The sequence below is a fragment of the Astyanax mexicanus genome, chromosome 22 (genome assembly GCF_023375975.1).
Source record: "Astyanax mexicanus isolate ESR-SI-001 chromosome 22, AstMex3_surface, whole genome shotgun sequence".
NCBI lineage: Eukaryota > Metazoa > Chordata > Actinopteri > Characiformes > Acestrorhamphidae > Astyanax > Astyanax mexicanus.
The window spans coordinates 12,670,210-12,684,277 of record NC_064429.1 but is presented as its reverse complement, the minus strand read 5'-3'; the positions used below and the strand labels follow the sequence as shown (position 1 = coordinate 12,684,277).

The following is a 14,068-nucleotide window of genomic DNA, read 5'->3' as shown; positions in this document are numbered from 1 at the left end:
ACACCAATCAGATCAGAAACACCAATCAGATCAGAGACATCAATCAGATCAGAAACACCAATCAGATCAGAGACATCAATCAGATCACAAACACCAATCAGATCAGAATCACCAATCAGATCAGAAACACCAATCAGATCAGAAACACCAATCAGATCAGAGACATCAATCAGATCAGAATCACCAATCAGCTCAATAACACCAATCAGATCAGAGACATCAGTCAGATCACAAACACCAATCAGATCACAAACATCAATCTATGTCTAATCTACTAATCTAATCTACTGCTAAATTTAGCGCTTTCACACTGAGTCATGATGATGTGTGATACATGATTGTGATGGTTGTGATAATGATGATGATATTGATAATGATAGTGATGATGGTGATGATGATGGTGATGATGGTGATAATGATGGTGATGGTGATGGTGATGATGGTGATGATTATGATGATGAAGATGATGGTGATGATGGTGATAATGATGGTGATGATGGTGATAATGATGGTGATCATGATGGTGATAATGATGGTGATGATAGTGATGATGATGGTGATGATGATGGTGATGGTGATAATGATGGTGATGATAGTGATGATGATGGTGATGATGGTGATGATGATGGTGATGATGATGGTGATGATGGTGATGATGATGGTGATGATGATGGTGATGGTGATAATGATGGTGATAATGATGGTGATGATGGTGTTTTTTCTGCAGGTGGGATGAAGGAGATTGCTCTGTACACCAGCAGGCAGTACCTGGCGGGACTCGTCGGGTGTGTTTCACACTTTACTCTCTCCACCGATTTTCATGTTTCACTGGTGGAGGAAGCAGCCGACGGCAAGAACATCAACACCTGCACCAACTAACCACCCTAAACTACACCTGCACCACCCCAAGCTACACCTGCACTACCCTAAACTACACCTGCACCACCCTAAACTACACCTGCACCACCCCAAACTACACCTGCACCACCCCAAACTACACCTGCACCACCCTAAACTACACCTGCACTACCCTAAACTACACCTGCACCACCCCAAACTACACCTGCACCACCCCAAACTACACCTGCACTACCCCAAACTACACCTGCACTACCCTAAACTACACCTGCACCAACTAACCACCCTAAACTACACCTGCACCACCCCAAACTACACCTGCACCACCCTAAACTACACCTGCACCACCCCAAACTACACCTGCACCAACTAACCACCCTAATCTACACCTGCACCAACTAACCACCTAAACTACACCTGCACCAACTAACCACCCTAAACTATACCTGCACCAACTAACCACCCTTAACTACACTTGCACCACCCTAAACTACACCTGCACCACCCTACACTACACCTGCACCACCCCAAACTACACCTGCACTACCCTAAACTACACCTGCACCACCCCAAACTACACCTGCACCACCCCAAGCTACACCTGCACTACCCTAAACTACACCTGCACCACCCCAAGCTACACCTGCACTACCCTAAACTACACCTGCACCACCCTAAACTACACCTGCACCACCCCAAACTACACCTGCACCACCCCAAACTACACCTGCACCACCCTAAACTACACCTACACTACCCTAAACTACACCTGCACCACCCCAAACTACACCTGCACCACCCCAAACTACACCTGCACTACCCCAAACTACACCTGCACTTCCCTAAACTACACCTGCACCAACTAACCACCCTAAACTACACCTGCACCACCCCAAACTACACCTGCACCACCCTAAACTACACCTGCACCACCCCAAACTACACCTGCACCAACTAACCACCCTAATCTACACCTGCACCAACTAACCACCTAAACTACACCTGCACCAACTAACCACCCTAAACTACACCTGCACCAACTAACCACCCTTAACTACACTTGCACCACCCTAAACTACACCTGCACCACCCTACACTACACCTGCACCACCCCAAACTACACCTGCACTACCCTAAACTACACCTGCACCACCCCAAACTACACCTGCACCACCCCAAGCTACACCTGCACCACCCTAAACTACACCTGCACCACCCCAAACTACACCTGCACCACCCTAAACTACACCTGCACCACCCCAAACTACACCTGCACCACCCTAAACTACACCTGCACTACCCTAAACTACACCTGCACCACCCCAAACTACACCTGCACCACCCCAAACTACACCTGCACTACCCCAAACTACACCTGCACTACCCTAAACTACACCTGCACCAACTAACCACCCTAAACTACACCTGCACCAACTAACCACCCTAAACTACACCTGCACCACCCCAAACTACACCTGCACCACCCTAAACTACACCTGCACCACCCCAAACTACACCTGCACCAACTAACCACCCTAATCTACACCTGCACCAACTAACCACCTAAACTACACCTGCACCAACTAACCACCCTAAACTACACCTGCACCAACTAACCACCCTTAACTACACTTGCACCACCCTAAACTACACCTGCACCACCCTACACTACACCTGCACCACCCCAAACTACACCTGCACTACCCTAAACTACACCTGCACCACCCCAAACTACACCTGCACCACCCCAAGCTACACCTGCACCACCCTAAACTACACCTGCACCACCCCAAACTACACCTGCACCACCCTAAACTACACCTGCACCACCCCAAACTACACCTGCACCACCCTAAACTACACCTGCACCACCCCAAACTACACCTGCACCACCCTAAACTACACCTGCACCACCCTAAACTACACCTGCACCACCCTAAACTACACCTGCACTACCCTAAACTACACATGTGTGTGTGTCTGAAATGATCATAAATCTTTCTTCGTCCACCTGGCTCTATGTAGACAGTAGGGGCGGAGCCAAACCCCTGGAAAGTGGGAGGGGCTGACCCGGTGGTGGTGGGGAGGGTTAATGTGAGTTGTCTGTGTCTGAAATCAGGAAGACAGGTGTGTTTACAGGTGTTCTAAAGTCAGGTGGACGGTGATTGGCCGAGAGAAAGCTGATGTAGCATTAGAGTCTCCTGGCAGAACTTTTATCTGTAGTTTTCTGCTCGTTTTTAGCTTTTATAATTAGAAATCCTCAGCAGCTCCTCTGATTTAGAGTTTCTTTTACTCTGGAGGAAAATTCAGATCCAGAAATATAAAAAATCACTGCAGGTTTTTGTTCCTCCTGAGAAAAGCTGGACCTGAATTTACTGCCTCTACTTTTGTTTTCCTGTTTCTGTTTATAAAGATCAAAATTTCAAGAGATAAACTTGCCTTGATGTTTAAAAGCCTCATTTTTGCCATCTATGTTGTGACTTATGATTTTATTCATGAAATAAAACTAGAATTTCAGACCCTGGGTTGTAAACTGTTGTATTTATCTGTTTTTATATTTTAAGACCTCAATATATAAACCACTAAACCTACTGAGCCCACTCACATCATTTATCTGTAAAGTCCTGAGTTTTATGTGGAATCATATTTTTTAAGACAAGCTTCCAAATCCACACTGGACAACTGAGATGCTCACTGATTAGCTGATTGGTTAATTATCTGATTGGTTAATTAGCTGATTGGTTGGTTAGCTGATTGGTTAATTAGCTGATTGGTTAATTAGCTGATTGGTTGATTAGTTGATTGGTTGGTTAGCTGATTGGTTAATTAGCTGATGTGGGTGTGCTGGGTGAGGGAGTTAAGAGGTTTGGGAACAGCAGGGTTTTTGGATTAAATCTGTTTGATTTTCTGCATCACTGAGGTTTAAAATGTTCATTTATTGTTCTGCTTCTCTCTATAAGCTGTAAAACAGATCAGCGTGTAATCACCACTGTTCAGCTGACCCAGAATCAGCCGGTACAATACTCCTCCACCAGCTCACAATAATCCCAACATACAGATTAACGTCCACAGCAGATTCAGCTGGGGGGTGAGTTACGTGAGCGTGAGGGTTTATCTCCACAGAGTTTTTCCCTCTGAGATTCAAGAAGAGTTAAAAATAACTTTCAGAACAGTTCGGTCTCCACAGCGTCACCGCGAGAATTCACAAACTCAACCTTCTGATTATTACAGCCCTCAGAATGAGCTTTAACTGCAGGAGATCATCCGCTGAACATCATCTCAATACGTCTTCTGTTATTGTTGAATTTGTGAAGAACATTGTTCTCAACAGCAACGACTGCTCCTGGTGTTGAGAAAAACTACAAGACTCTGGTCTGTTTGTAACTTTAATGTGGTTTGATTGATCAGGTGTGTAAACAGTAAATCACACTCAGGCGGAGTTTAAACTGATATACTCTAATTACCACAGCTATGTCTCTGCTGCTCCATGCTGTTTACACACTGAGCGCAGTGGGATGTGCAGCGTTCACTGCTCTCATCTGCGCTGCACATCCCATTAAAACACTGTGTTTAAAGCGCAGCAGTAAGCACAGAGATACACACTGGAACACAGAATCTTCTCACTATATTCACTTTCTTGCTCCCGTGCCACACAGCTCTGACCAATCAGAGGAGACGATATGCTCACGTGGTTTATTGGTGTGTATTTTTTTGTTGTGTTTAGGTTTTTATACCTGTGTGAAAACAAACCAAACAGAGGGAGAAACTGAAGCTCCAAATAAACAAACTCATCAACTGATCCGGATCAAAGAAACGAACAACAGGACACTGTAATAATAATAATAATAATAATAATAATAATAATAGCAGCTCTGTGGTGGTTTTTGAAGATCAGGGTGAAAATAAAGAGAATAATAAAATATACAGAGAAACACAAACATAAATACAGTCTGGAATTGTTATATAAATACAGTCATGGGTAACGGTGTATAAATATTGAGGTGGTTATAATGTTCTGGTTGATTGGTTTATATTTGATCTCGGAGGTTCTGGGTTTTTCCTCCTGCTGCTTCCTGTGGTTCAGTGGAGAGTCTCAGTGCTGGTTTGTGTGGTGATTATATTCAGTATGGTGTTGGGTAGCTGGGCTGGCAGTGTGTGGCTGCTGGTTGGTGCTGATTGGTGAATTAGATTAGTGATAGTGTTTTCATGTTCAGAGCAGTGTGTGTAGCGGGATTACACACAGTGGTAAATATAATCCCACACGTTTAAATCTCACACTCACCAAGAGACATCACTGCTGCCTGGATTACACACACACACACACACACTCACACACACTCATACACACACACTCACACACTCATACACACACACTAAAACTGACATTCATACAGCGGTTCAGAGCAGCGGTGCTGTGGTGGTGATGAGGATGTGAGGAAGAGGAGCTGGACGTTACTGCGTGGAGTCGTGTGAAGTTCAGCAGGTAGTGTGTGTGTGTGTTCAGTCTCAGCAGGTAGTGTGTGTGTGTGTGTGTTCAGTCTCATCAGGTAGTGTGTGTGTGTGTGTGTTCAGTCTCAGCAGGTTGTGTGTGTGTGTGTGTGTTTAGTCTCAGCAGGTAGTGTTTGTGTGTGTAAATGTGTGTAAATGTGTGTGTGTGTGTGTGTGTTCAGTCTCAGCAGGTATAGATTCAGTCTCAGGTGTGTTTAGATACATCACCTCTAAACTCCTGTAGCTTCTCTACTCAGAACACCTCAGTCCTGATTCTTCATCCTGCAGTAAAGTAGTGTATATCTGTAATATAGTGTTTCTGAGTGTGAATATTAGTGATGATATATTAGTGAGTACAGTATTAGAGTCTCTAGTTTAGATCCTGTTGGTTCCTCTATGCTGGATATAAGATGAGATTGAGAGGGTTGGGTTTGGAGGTTCTACAGGTTCTGTTTGGATCCTGCAGCACATTTAGCCACAGATGTTGCTACAGCTGGGCCTGTAGATCCTGTAGCTCTACACTCGTAGGTTGAAGCTGAAGCTGAGTCCCAGCTGCTTCATAAATGCTGGATTGGTGATAAATCTGGAGATCTGCAGGACGAGGAAGTGCTGCAATCTGGTGGAGACTGTGTTCCTGGGAAACCCTTGCTGTGTGTGGGTGAACATTATCCTGCTGAAAAAATCAGTCTGATAAATCCTCCTCTATAGTGATACGAGGCTCCCTTCACTCCTTCATGCTTTTACTCTTTCCCTCTTTTACTCCTTTACTGTTTCACTCCTTCAGTCCTTCACTCTTATCTGTTCTTCATATTCTTTGTGTTTTTCTCTAGCAGAGCTATACAGTATAGTACCGTGTGGGTGTAGTGTGTGTGTATAGTATAGTAGAGTATAGTAAAGTATAGTGTGTGTAGAGTAGTATTGTATAGTATAGTGTGTGTAGAGTAGTATAGTAGAGTATAGTATAGTGTGTAGAGTAGTATAGTATAGTAGAGTATTGTACAGTGTGTAGAGTAGTATAGTATAGAAGAGTATAGTATAGTGTATGTAGAGTAGTATAGTAGAGTATAGTAGAGTATAGTGTGTGTTTTTGGCACGTCAGTGGGAGTTGAGACAGGCTGGTGCTCTCAGGGATCAGAGTTCAGGAGATAAAGCTCATCCCTCGCTCTCTGTCTGAACTCCATCTGCTGCAGCTCTGATGGACAGATTACAGATAAAAGAATAAAACCTCCTCTCTGAAACATGTGTTCTGTTCTTCCTCTTACCCTTTCCTGTTCTTCCTTTTCTTGTTTTCTTGTGTTGTTTTCCTGTATTAACAGTGTGAGAGAGGATAGAGGAACCTGGACTCATCAGAACCTCCTGAGAGAAGAAGGACCTGAAGATGCAGAACAATCAGATTATCAGACTCTGGGAATATATGCTCCTCTAGAAACACTGGGTCCCGGGAATAAAGCATTATGGGATTACAGGACACCGGGAATGTAAACTCCCTGCAATATTGTCTTTTTGGGATTACAGTTTTAGTAATACGGGAATATAGAGGACTGAGACACTACATATCTGATCATTTAGGATTAATTCAGATTAATGAATCACTCTCAGATTATAAATCACCTGAAAACATAGAGTCCTGATTATACAGGACCTTGAGAATATAGTCTCCCGTTGGAACATAGGGTTCTGGCAATAGAGAACCCTTAGATTATGGAACTATGAGAATATATACCAACTGAGAACAGAAACTACATTAATACATACATTTAATATAGAAGAATAAAATATATACAGAACCCTGTGTATATGTGCTTCCTCAAAACATACTCTTCTGGGTGCATAGGATGTATAAGATATATGGGTATATATATATATGTAAATATAGTCTCTTTTAGGAACATAGAGTACTCAGATTACAGGGTCCTGGTAATTTAGGACACTGAGAGTATAGACTACTGGGTGTACAGGACCATAGGGATATAGCCCCTGATGGGAACACATGGTGCTGCAAATATATAACCCCTGAGAACATAAACTCCTGGGTATATTTGACCCTATACATACATGACCTTGTGAAAATATGGCCCTGGAGATGTAGGCTTCCTGGGAACGCAGGGTCCTGGAAACATGGCCCTATAATGGGAGAACCCTGGAGATAAAGCCCTCAGGACTCCTGGAATATAGCAGCTCTGAATTTCAGGAATAAAGGGTCCCGAGACTATCAGCCCTTAATAACTAATGAATTAAGCAGAAATAAAGTCTTAATTAAATTCCCTGCATCCTGTAATCTCTCAGGCAGCTTCAGCAGGACAGATCTCTGCAGGACACGCTGGTGCTGGGTTTAGTTTCACCTGTAAAGACCTCAAAAGTGCACTTAATATAAAAAAGCTAAATCTCCCAAATCTCTTAATCCTGTAAATATATTTACTGCTGTTCCATTTAATATCATACCAGTGGCTCCCCCTTGTGTCCGTGCTCCTGCACTGCAGACACCTCTCTCACGTGGCCTGGTGTGTGTGTATGTGTGTGTGTATAAGTGTGTGTGTGTGTGTGTGTGTGTGTGTGTGGTGGTCTGCTAAATGCATGTAAAATCTTTTAAAGCTGTTCCAGAGATGTGGGTCAGCGGTTTGGGGGCGGAGCCGGGCATTAATGGGAGTGGCACTGTTGTGTGTGTGTGTGTGTGTGTGTGTAATGTGTGTGTATAATGTGTGTGTGTGTTTATGTTAGTGTGTGTGTGTGTGTGTGTGTAGGCTCTGGTGATGGAGCTGCAGAGACACGGTGTGTTCAGGAAGGTGGAGGTTCAGGATCATGTTCACTACACCCTCGCCTTCATCATCCTCATCGTCGGGACGCTGGGAGTGGCGGGAAACACACTGGTTATATTCGCTTTCTGCAGGTCAGTCTGGGGGGGGCTACTGGGGCTACTGGTGGAGGTACTGGTGGAGGGTCTCTAACAGATTAATACGATCTACACTTCTGCACATAGAGAGGATCAGATGCAGCAGTGCTGCTGGAGTGTTTAATCACTCACTGTCCTCCAGTCCTTCATCAGTGGATACAGGACTCCGCCCACAGGACACTTCTCACATGACCCTGACGAACGGACACAGCTTACAGGACTCTGCCCACAGGACGCTGACCCTAGGATGTTGCCCACAGGGCACAGTTGGTGTTCTAATCTCAGTGCAGCAGTGACTCTGAGGTGTTTAAAAACTCCAGCAGCTCTGCTGTATCTGATCCTCTGATACATTCAGAAGATATGAGTTTCTGTGTTTATTATATTTTATATATTAAATTTTTTGTCTGTTTCAGTAACAGGAAGTTGCGTACGCTGCCGAATTTCTTCATCATTAACCTGGCGGTGAGCGACCTGCTGATGGCGCTAACACAGTCTCCAGTGTTCTTCATCAACTGCCTGCACACCCAGTGGATGATGGGGGAACTGGGTAACTCACTATTACACTCTCTTACACTGATCTGATGCTAACTGCACCATGTTTTACGGGTGTGTTCTGCGTGTTCCGCAGGTTGCGAGATCTACGCATTCTGCGGCGCTCTGTTTGGGATCAGCTCTATGATAACTCTGCTGGCGATCTCTGTGGACCGGTACCTGGTCATCACCCGGCCGCTGCAGGCCATGCAGTGGAACTCCAAATGCAGAACCTTCATCATCATCACCCTCGTCTGGATCTACTCGCTGGCCTGGAGCCTCGCTCCTCTGATTGGCTGGAGTGAGTATTATTAGTTTTATTACCTTTGAACTGATATAGAGACACTATAAGCACAATGTGGGATGTGTTTCTAATAAAGTGGCCAGTGAGTATGGTGGTGATTATGTTTGTGGGCGGGGCTGCAGGTGCGTACGTGCCGGAGGGTCTGATGACGTCGTGTACGTGGGATTACGCTTCGCCGGCGGCGGGGAACCGGAGCTACACGCTGTCGCTCTGCTGCTGCGTCTTCTTCATCCCACTGATCATCATCCTCTACTGCTACACCTGCATGTTCCTCTCTGTACGGAGAACCAGCAGGTACCTTATGCTCATCGCTATCTTACACCCCTCCATCTCAGACCTTTTTTTTTGCTTGTTTATCTTGGTAACAGAAAACACAGGAGCTCCACTGACTGAATACAACCTAGACAGATGCCAACAGTCAGACGTTCATCGCTATCTCGGTAACACAGGCGCTGTGCCGAGCCGAGCGTACACCCCCACTTATTACACACACATGAACACACAGCAGCACAAACCCAACTTTTACATCAACAATAAACAGAATAGTAAATAAAATAACATTGCTGTTCCCATAAATGAGCTGCTGGAGCTCCTTCACAGCGTCAACCAGCAGCTCAGTTTCCTCTGCTGAGAAGAGTTTGTTGAACACGTCCAGGTAGCTGCACCGTTACAATAGCAATCCCCCAAAGTCAGAGCTCACCTGGTCTACTCTTAAAGAGAATGATGAACAAGAGACACTCTGATTGGTTTAATATTTCACATTATGCCCAAAATGAACCACACCCATCATTAATTAAGAGAATTAGTGCATGACTTTTGTGCATTTCAAGCTGTGCAATGTGTACTTTTCCCATCGTTACGATAGCAAAGTCACACTGACACGCCCTAAATCAATCTGCAAAGCAGTAGCAGCAGTGTGTGGACAAGCACTGTTCTCTCTTAATATTATGTTTTAATCTGAGAACAAGTGTGTGTGTGTGTGTGTCAGTATAATGTGTGTGTGTGGGTGTGTGTGTATAATGTGTGTGTGTGTGCGTGTGTGTGTAATGTGTGTGTGTGTATAATGTGTTTGTGTGTGTATAATGTGTGTGTGTGTGTGTGTGTATAATGTGTGTGTGTGTGTGTGTATAATGTGTGTGTGTGTGTGTATAATGTGTGTGTGTGTGTGTGTGTGTGTGTGCAGGGATGTGTGCAGGTTGGGTTCTCAGGTGAGGAATGGGGGCGTGTCTCGTCTGCAGCACAGTGTTCGTACGGAGTGGAAGTTGGCGCAGATCGCCGGAGTAGTGATCAGCGTGTACGTGCTCTCCTGGGCTCCGTACGCCTGCGTGACGCTGGTGGCCTCGGCCGGGTGAGGGATTAAAGTGATAATATTCCTGTAATTCACACTCACACCTCACCAATTTACACTATTACACAACTCACCTTCTACTGAACACAGGTACGCTCACCTGCTCAACCCCTACTCTAAAACTCTCCCTGCGGTCATCGCCAAAGCCTCCGCCGTCTACAACCCCTTCATCTACGCCATCATCCACTCCAGATACAGGTAACTACACCCGCACTCCACCCGCACTCCACCCACACTACACCCCCACTACACTCCAGATACAGGTAACTACACCCGCACTACACCCGCACTACACCTGCACTACACTCCAGAAACAGGTAACTACACCCGCACAACACCCGCACTACACCTGCACTACACTCCAGATACAGGTAACTACACCCGCACTACACCCGCACTACACCCGCACTACACCCGCACTACACTCCAGATACAGGTAACTACACCCGCACAACACCCGCACTACACCTGCACTACACTCCAGATACAGGTACCTACACCCGCACTACACCCACACTATACTCCAGATACAGGTAACTACACCCGCACTCCACCCGCACTCCACCCGCACTACACCCGCACTACACTCCAGATACAGGTAACTACACCCGCACTTCACCCGCACTACACACCAGATACAGGTAACTACACCCACACTACACCCGCACTACACTCCAGATACAGGTAACTACACCTGCACTACACCCGCACTACACTCCAGATACAGGTAACTACACCTGCACTACACCCGCACTACACCCGCACTACACTCCAGATACAGGTAACTACACCTGCACTACACTCCAGATACAGGTAACTGCACCCGCACTATACCCGCACTATACCCGCACTACACCCGCACTACACCCGCACTACACTCCAGATACAGGTAACTACACCCGCACTACACCCACACTACACTCCAGATACAGTATACTATGTGTGTGTGTGTGTGTGTGTGTGTGTGTGTAGGGCGACTCTAGCGGTGAAGGTCCCCGGTTTGTCATGTTTGTCCAGTCCTGAGGGTAAAGGTCGTCTCTCCTCCTCCAATAGCGAGTCGTCTCTCAGCAGACAGTGCAGCCTATCCAAAAACAGAGTTCACACCACCTCCACCTGCACCAAGGTACCACACCTGTCTGCACACCTGACCACACCTTCACCTGTGTTTTATTCTGTAGCACTAACTGTAATAACAACATATGAATTAGTCCTAGAGTATAGTATAGTATAGTATAGTTGAGTATAGTATAGTATAGTTGAGTATAGTATAGTATAGCATAGTATAGTTGAGTGTAGTATAGTATAGTATAGTATAGTATAGTTGAGTATAGTATAGTATAGTATAGTTGAGTATAGTATAGTGTAGTATAGTATAGTATAAGTATAGTTGAGTATAGTTGATTATAGTATAGTATAGATGAGTATAGATGAGTATAGATGAGTATAGATTGGCCTGTACCGATGTTGATTTTGCCTGCAGGTGATTGGACAGATGGAGCTGGACCTGATTGAGAGCAGGTTGGCGTCGTTCAGACATTCATACAGACAACAGAGCATCACCAAGTCCATCAGTCTCACACACACCCGGGTCAGAACTGCTCAATTAATACAGTTTAATTACACTTTAATTACAGTTCAATTACACTTTAATACAGTGTATAATGTGTATGTGTGTGTGTATAATGTGTGTGTGTGTATAATGTGTGTATAATGTGTGTGTGTGTATATAATGTGTGTGTGTGTATAATGTGTGTATAATGTGTGTGTGTATGTGTGCGTATGTGTTTGTGTGTGTGTGTATATAATGTGTGTGTGCGTATAATGTGTGTGTGTGCGTGTAGGCTGCAGTGTGTGTGAGAGAGTCGTTCAGTCTTTGTGAACAGGATCTGGTCTCCGGGTCTCTCGCCATGGCGACCGCTCCCACCAGGAGGGCATCAGTAGGAGTGGCTTCTGGCACAACCTTTGACCCCACGAGTGACCCCGGAGAGACCCAAAGCCCCCCAGAATCTCCCAGAATTCCCCTCAGCCCAAGCCCCGCCTCTGAGAGCAGCCTGTCCCACCCGTGGCAACGACCCACCTGAGTCTGGACCCGCACCATACAGCCAATCACACGGAGAGGACCGGTTCTGACTCGCCGGTTCTGACTCACCGGTTCTGACTCGCCGGTTCTGACTCACCGATTCTGACTCGCCGGTTCTGACTCACCGGTTCTGACTCGCCGGTTCTGACTCGCCGGTTCTGACTCGCTGGTTCTGACTCACACGTATCTCACACTCCAGCCCCTGAGACAGTGTGTGTTAGAGACGGTCTGTGGGGGATTTGGAGCCCTCTCTGCTGAGAAGGTGTAATTTCCCATCATGTTAATATAAATAAATTCCCTGATTTGAGTTTAATATTGTTTTGGTCATTTTGTTAAATAAAATCAGAATGAAGAGAGCATTCAGATATTTGAGCAGTTGGGCTGTTGAGTAGTTGGGCTGTTGGGTAGTTGGGTAGTTGGGCTGTTGGGTAGTTGGGTAGTTGGGCTGTTGGGTAGTTGGGCTGTTGGGTAGTTGGGTAGTTGGGTAGTTGCGCTGTTGGGTAGTTGGGCTGTTGGGTAGTTGGGTAGTTGAGCAGTTGGGCTGTTGGGTAGTTGGGTAGTTGGGCAGTTAGCCTGTTGGGTAGTTGGGTAGTTGCGCTGTTGGGTAGTTGGGCTGTTGGGTAGTTGGGTAGTTGAGCAGTTGGGCTGTTGGGTAGTTGGGCTGTTGGGTAGTTGGGTTGTTGGGTAGTTGAGCAGTTGGGTAGTTGGGCTGTTGGGTAGTTGGGCTGTTGGGTAGTTGAGCAGTTGGGCTGTTGGGTAGTTGGGCTGTTGGGTAGTTGGCGAGTTGGGTAGTTGGGCTGTTGGGTAGTTGGGTAGTTGGGCAGTTGGGTAGTTGGGCTGTTGGGTAGTTGGGCTGTTGGGTAGTTGGGTAGTTGGGCTTTTGGGCTGTTGGGTAGTTGGGCTGTTGGGTAGTTGGGCAGTTGGGCAGTTGGGTAGTTGGGTAGTTGGGCTGATATATACACATTTGGTTTGTATTATTATTTACAGATCAAACTAAAGAACCAGAAGCAGAACTTTTAACCCAGTTCACCCAGTAGGTAAAATGTCCCAGTGAAACTGGCTGTATGTTAGTGTGTTTGTGTTTATTGTGTAGCGTATGTTGTGACTGGTTTCAGTTCAGTTTTGTGGTTTCTCTGTTTTTTTCCCGGCTGATGATTTTGTAGTTTTTCAGGTTTGAACATGTGAAAGTCGCTCAGTCAGTCTTTTCTCTGAAAGCTTCTGGTTCCCAGAGACTCGTGGTGTCTGAGCTCCATCACGCTCTGAGATCAACCACAGACTCGGGATGTAGAAGAAAGACTGTTTTAAAGCTGAAAGAGAAATCAGAACTGGCAGGAACACGCAGAGCAGATTCTCACTCATGGACGTGAGAAAAAGATGGTCAAAAAAGACAATATGATTATAAAACATAAGAAAAATGTTCTGTATTTTACGAAAACATTGACAAAAAGGGAACTAAACCAGAGCTGTATAAATACCAACACGAGGAAACACGGAAAGAAAAAAACAGGTGAACTGAATTAGAACTCAGGTGATAGAGAAAAGTGGATAACCCAGAACAATATCCTGTGG

The 14,068-nt window shown here is 45.6% G+C and overlaps 2 protein-coding genes and 1 long non-coding RNA gene across 20 annotated transcripts in view; 2 read left to right on the top strand and 1 right to left on the bottom strand.

Annotated features, from left to right (window-relative positions):
* Positions 1–1,289, top strand: part of LOC111191006 (pikachurin) — a 14,367-nt gene extending 13,078 nt beyond the window's left edge. For both annotated transcript variants that reach the window (XM_022664895.2, XM_049470679.1), the window contains one exon: positions 728–1,289. In XM_022664895.2, the coding sequence (XP_022520616.2) occupies positions 728–879 (152 nt within the window). In that variant the 3' untranslated portion in view covers positions 880–1,289. The remainder of the gene's footprint in view (positions 1–727) is intronic.
* On the bottom strand, positions 1,043–2,904 carry LOC111190998 (uncharacterized). Of its 17 annotated transcripts, none has more exons than XR_007428932.1 (7): positions 2,827–2,904; positions 2,680–2,784; positions 2,108–2,283; positions 1,982–2,023; positions 1,523–1,606; positions 1,305–1,459; positions 1,114–1,155 (listed from the first exon to the last, which is right to left on the bottom strand). It is a non-coding gene; the product is annotated as an uncharacterized LOC111190998 (long non-coding RNA). The 17 variants fall into 17 exon arrangements; XR_007428937.1 differs by having other exon boundaries at positions 2,722–2,784; XR_007428933.1 differs by lacking the exon at positions 2,827–2,904 and adding an exon at positions 2,785–2,811 and having other exon boundaries at positions 2,108–2,375; positions 2,617–2,721.
* A 2,645-nt stretch (positions 2,905–5,549) lies between these two features.
* On the top strand, positions 5,550–12,500 carry opn4xb (opsin 4xb). Its single transcript, XM_049470869.1, has 9 exons — positions 5,550–8,233; positions 8,650–8,783; positions 8,865–9,068; positions 9,194–9,365; positions 10,255–10,419; positions 10,510–10,617; positions 11,392–11,542; positions 11,900–12,007; positions 12,261–12,500. Exons 1-9 carry the CDS (start codon positions 8,097–8,099, stop codon positions 12,498–12,500), a joined length of 1,419 nt encoding a protein of 472 aa, XP_049326826.1. The 5' UTR covers positions 5,550–8,096.
* The last annotated feature ends 1,568 nt before the right edge of the window (positions 12,501–14,068 follow it).

Coding starts and splice junctions, on each gene's coding strand:
- opn4xb (XM_049470869.1), top strand. CDS start 8,097: ATGGAGCTGCAGAGACACGGTGTGTTCAGGAAGGTGGAGGTTCAGGAT. Junction 8,784..8,864: donor GTGGATGATGGGGGAACTGG/GTAACTCACTAT, acceptor CGTGTTCCGCAG/GTTGCGAGATCTACGCATTC. Junction 12,008..12,260: donor TCAGTCTCACACACACCCGG/GTCAGAACTGCT, acceptor GTGTGCGTGTAG/GCTGCAGTGTGTGTGAGAGA.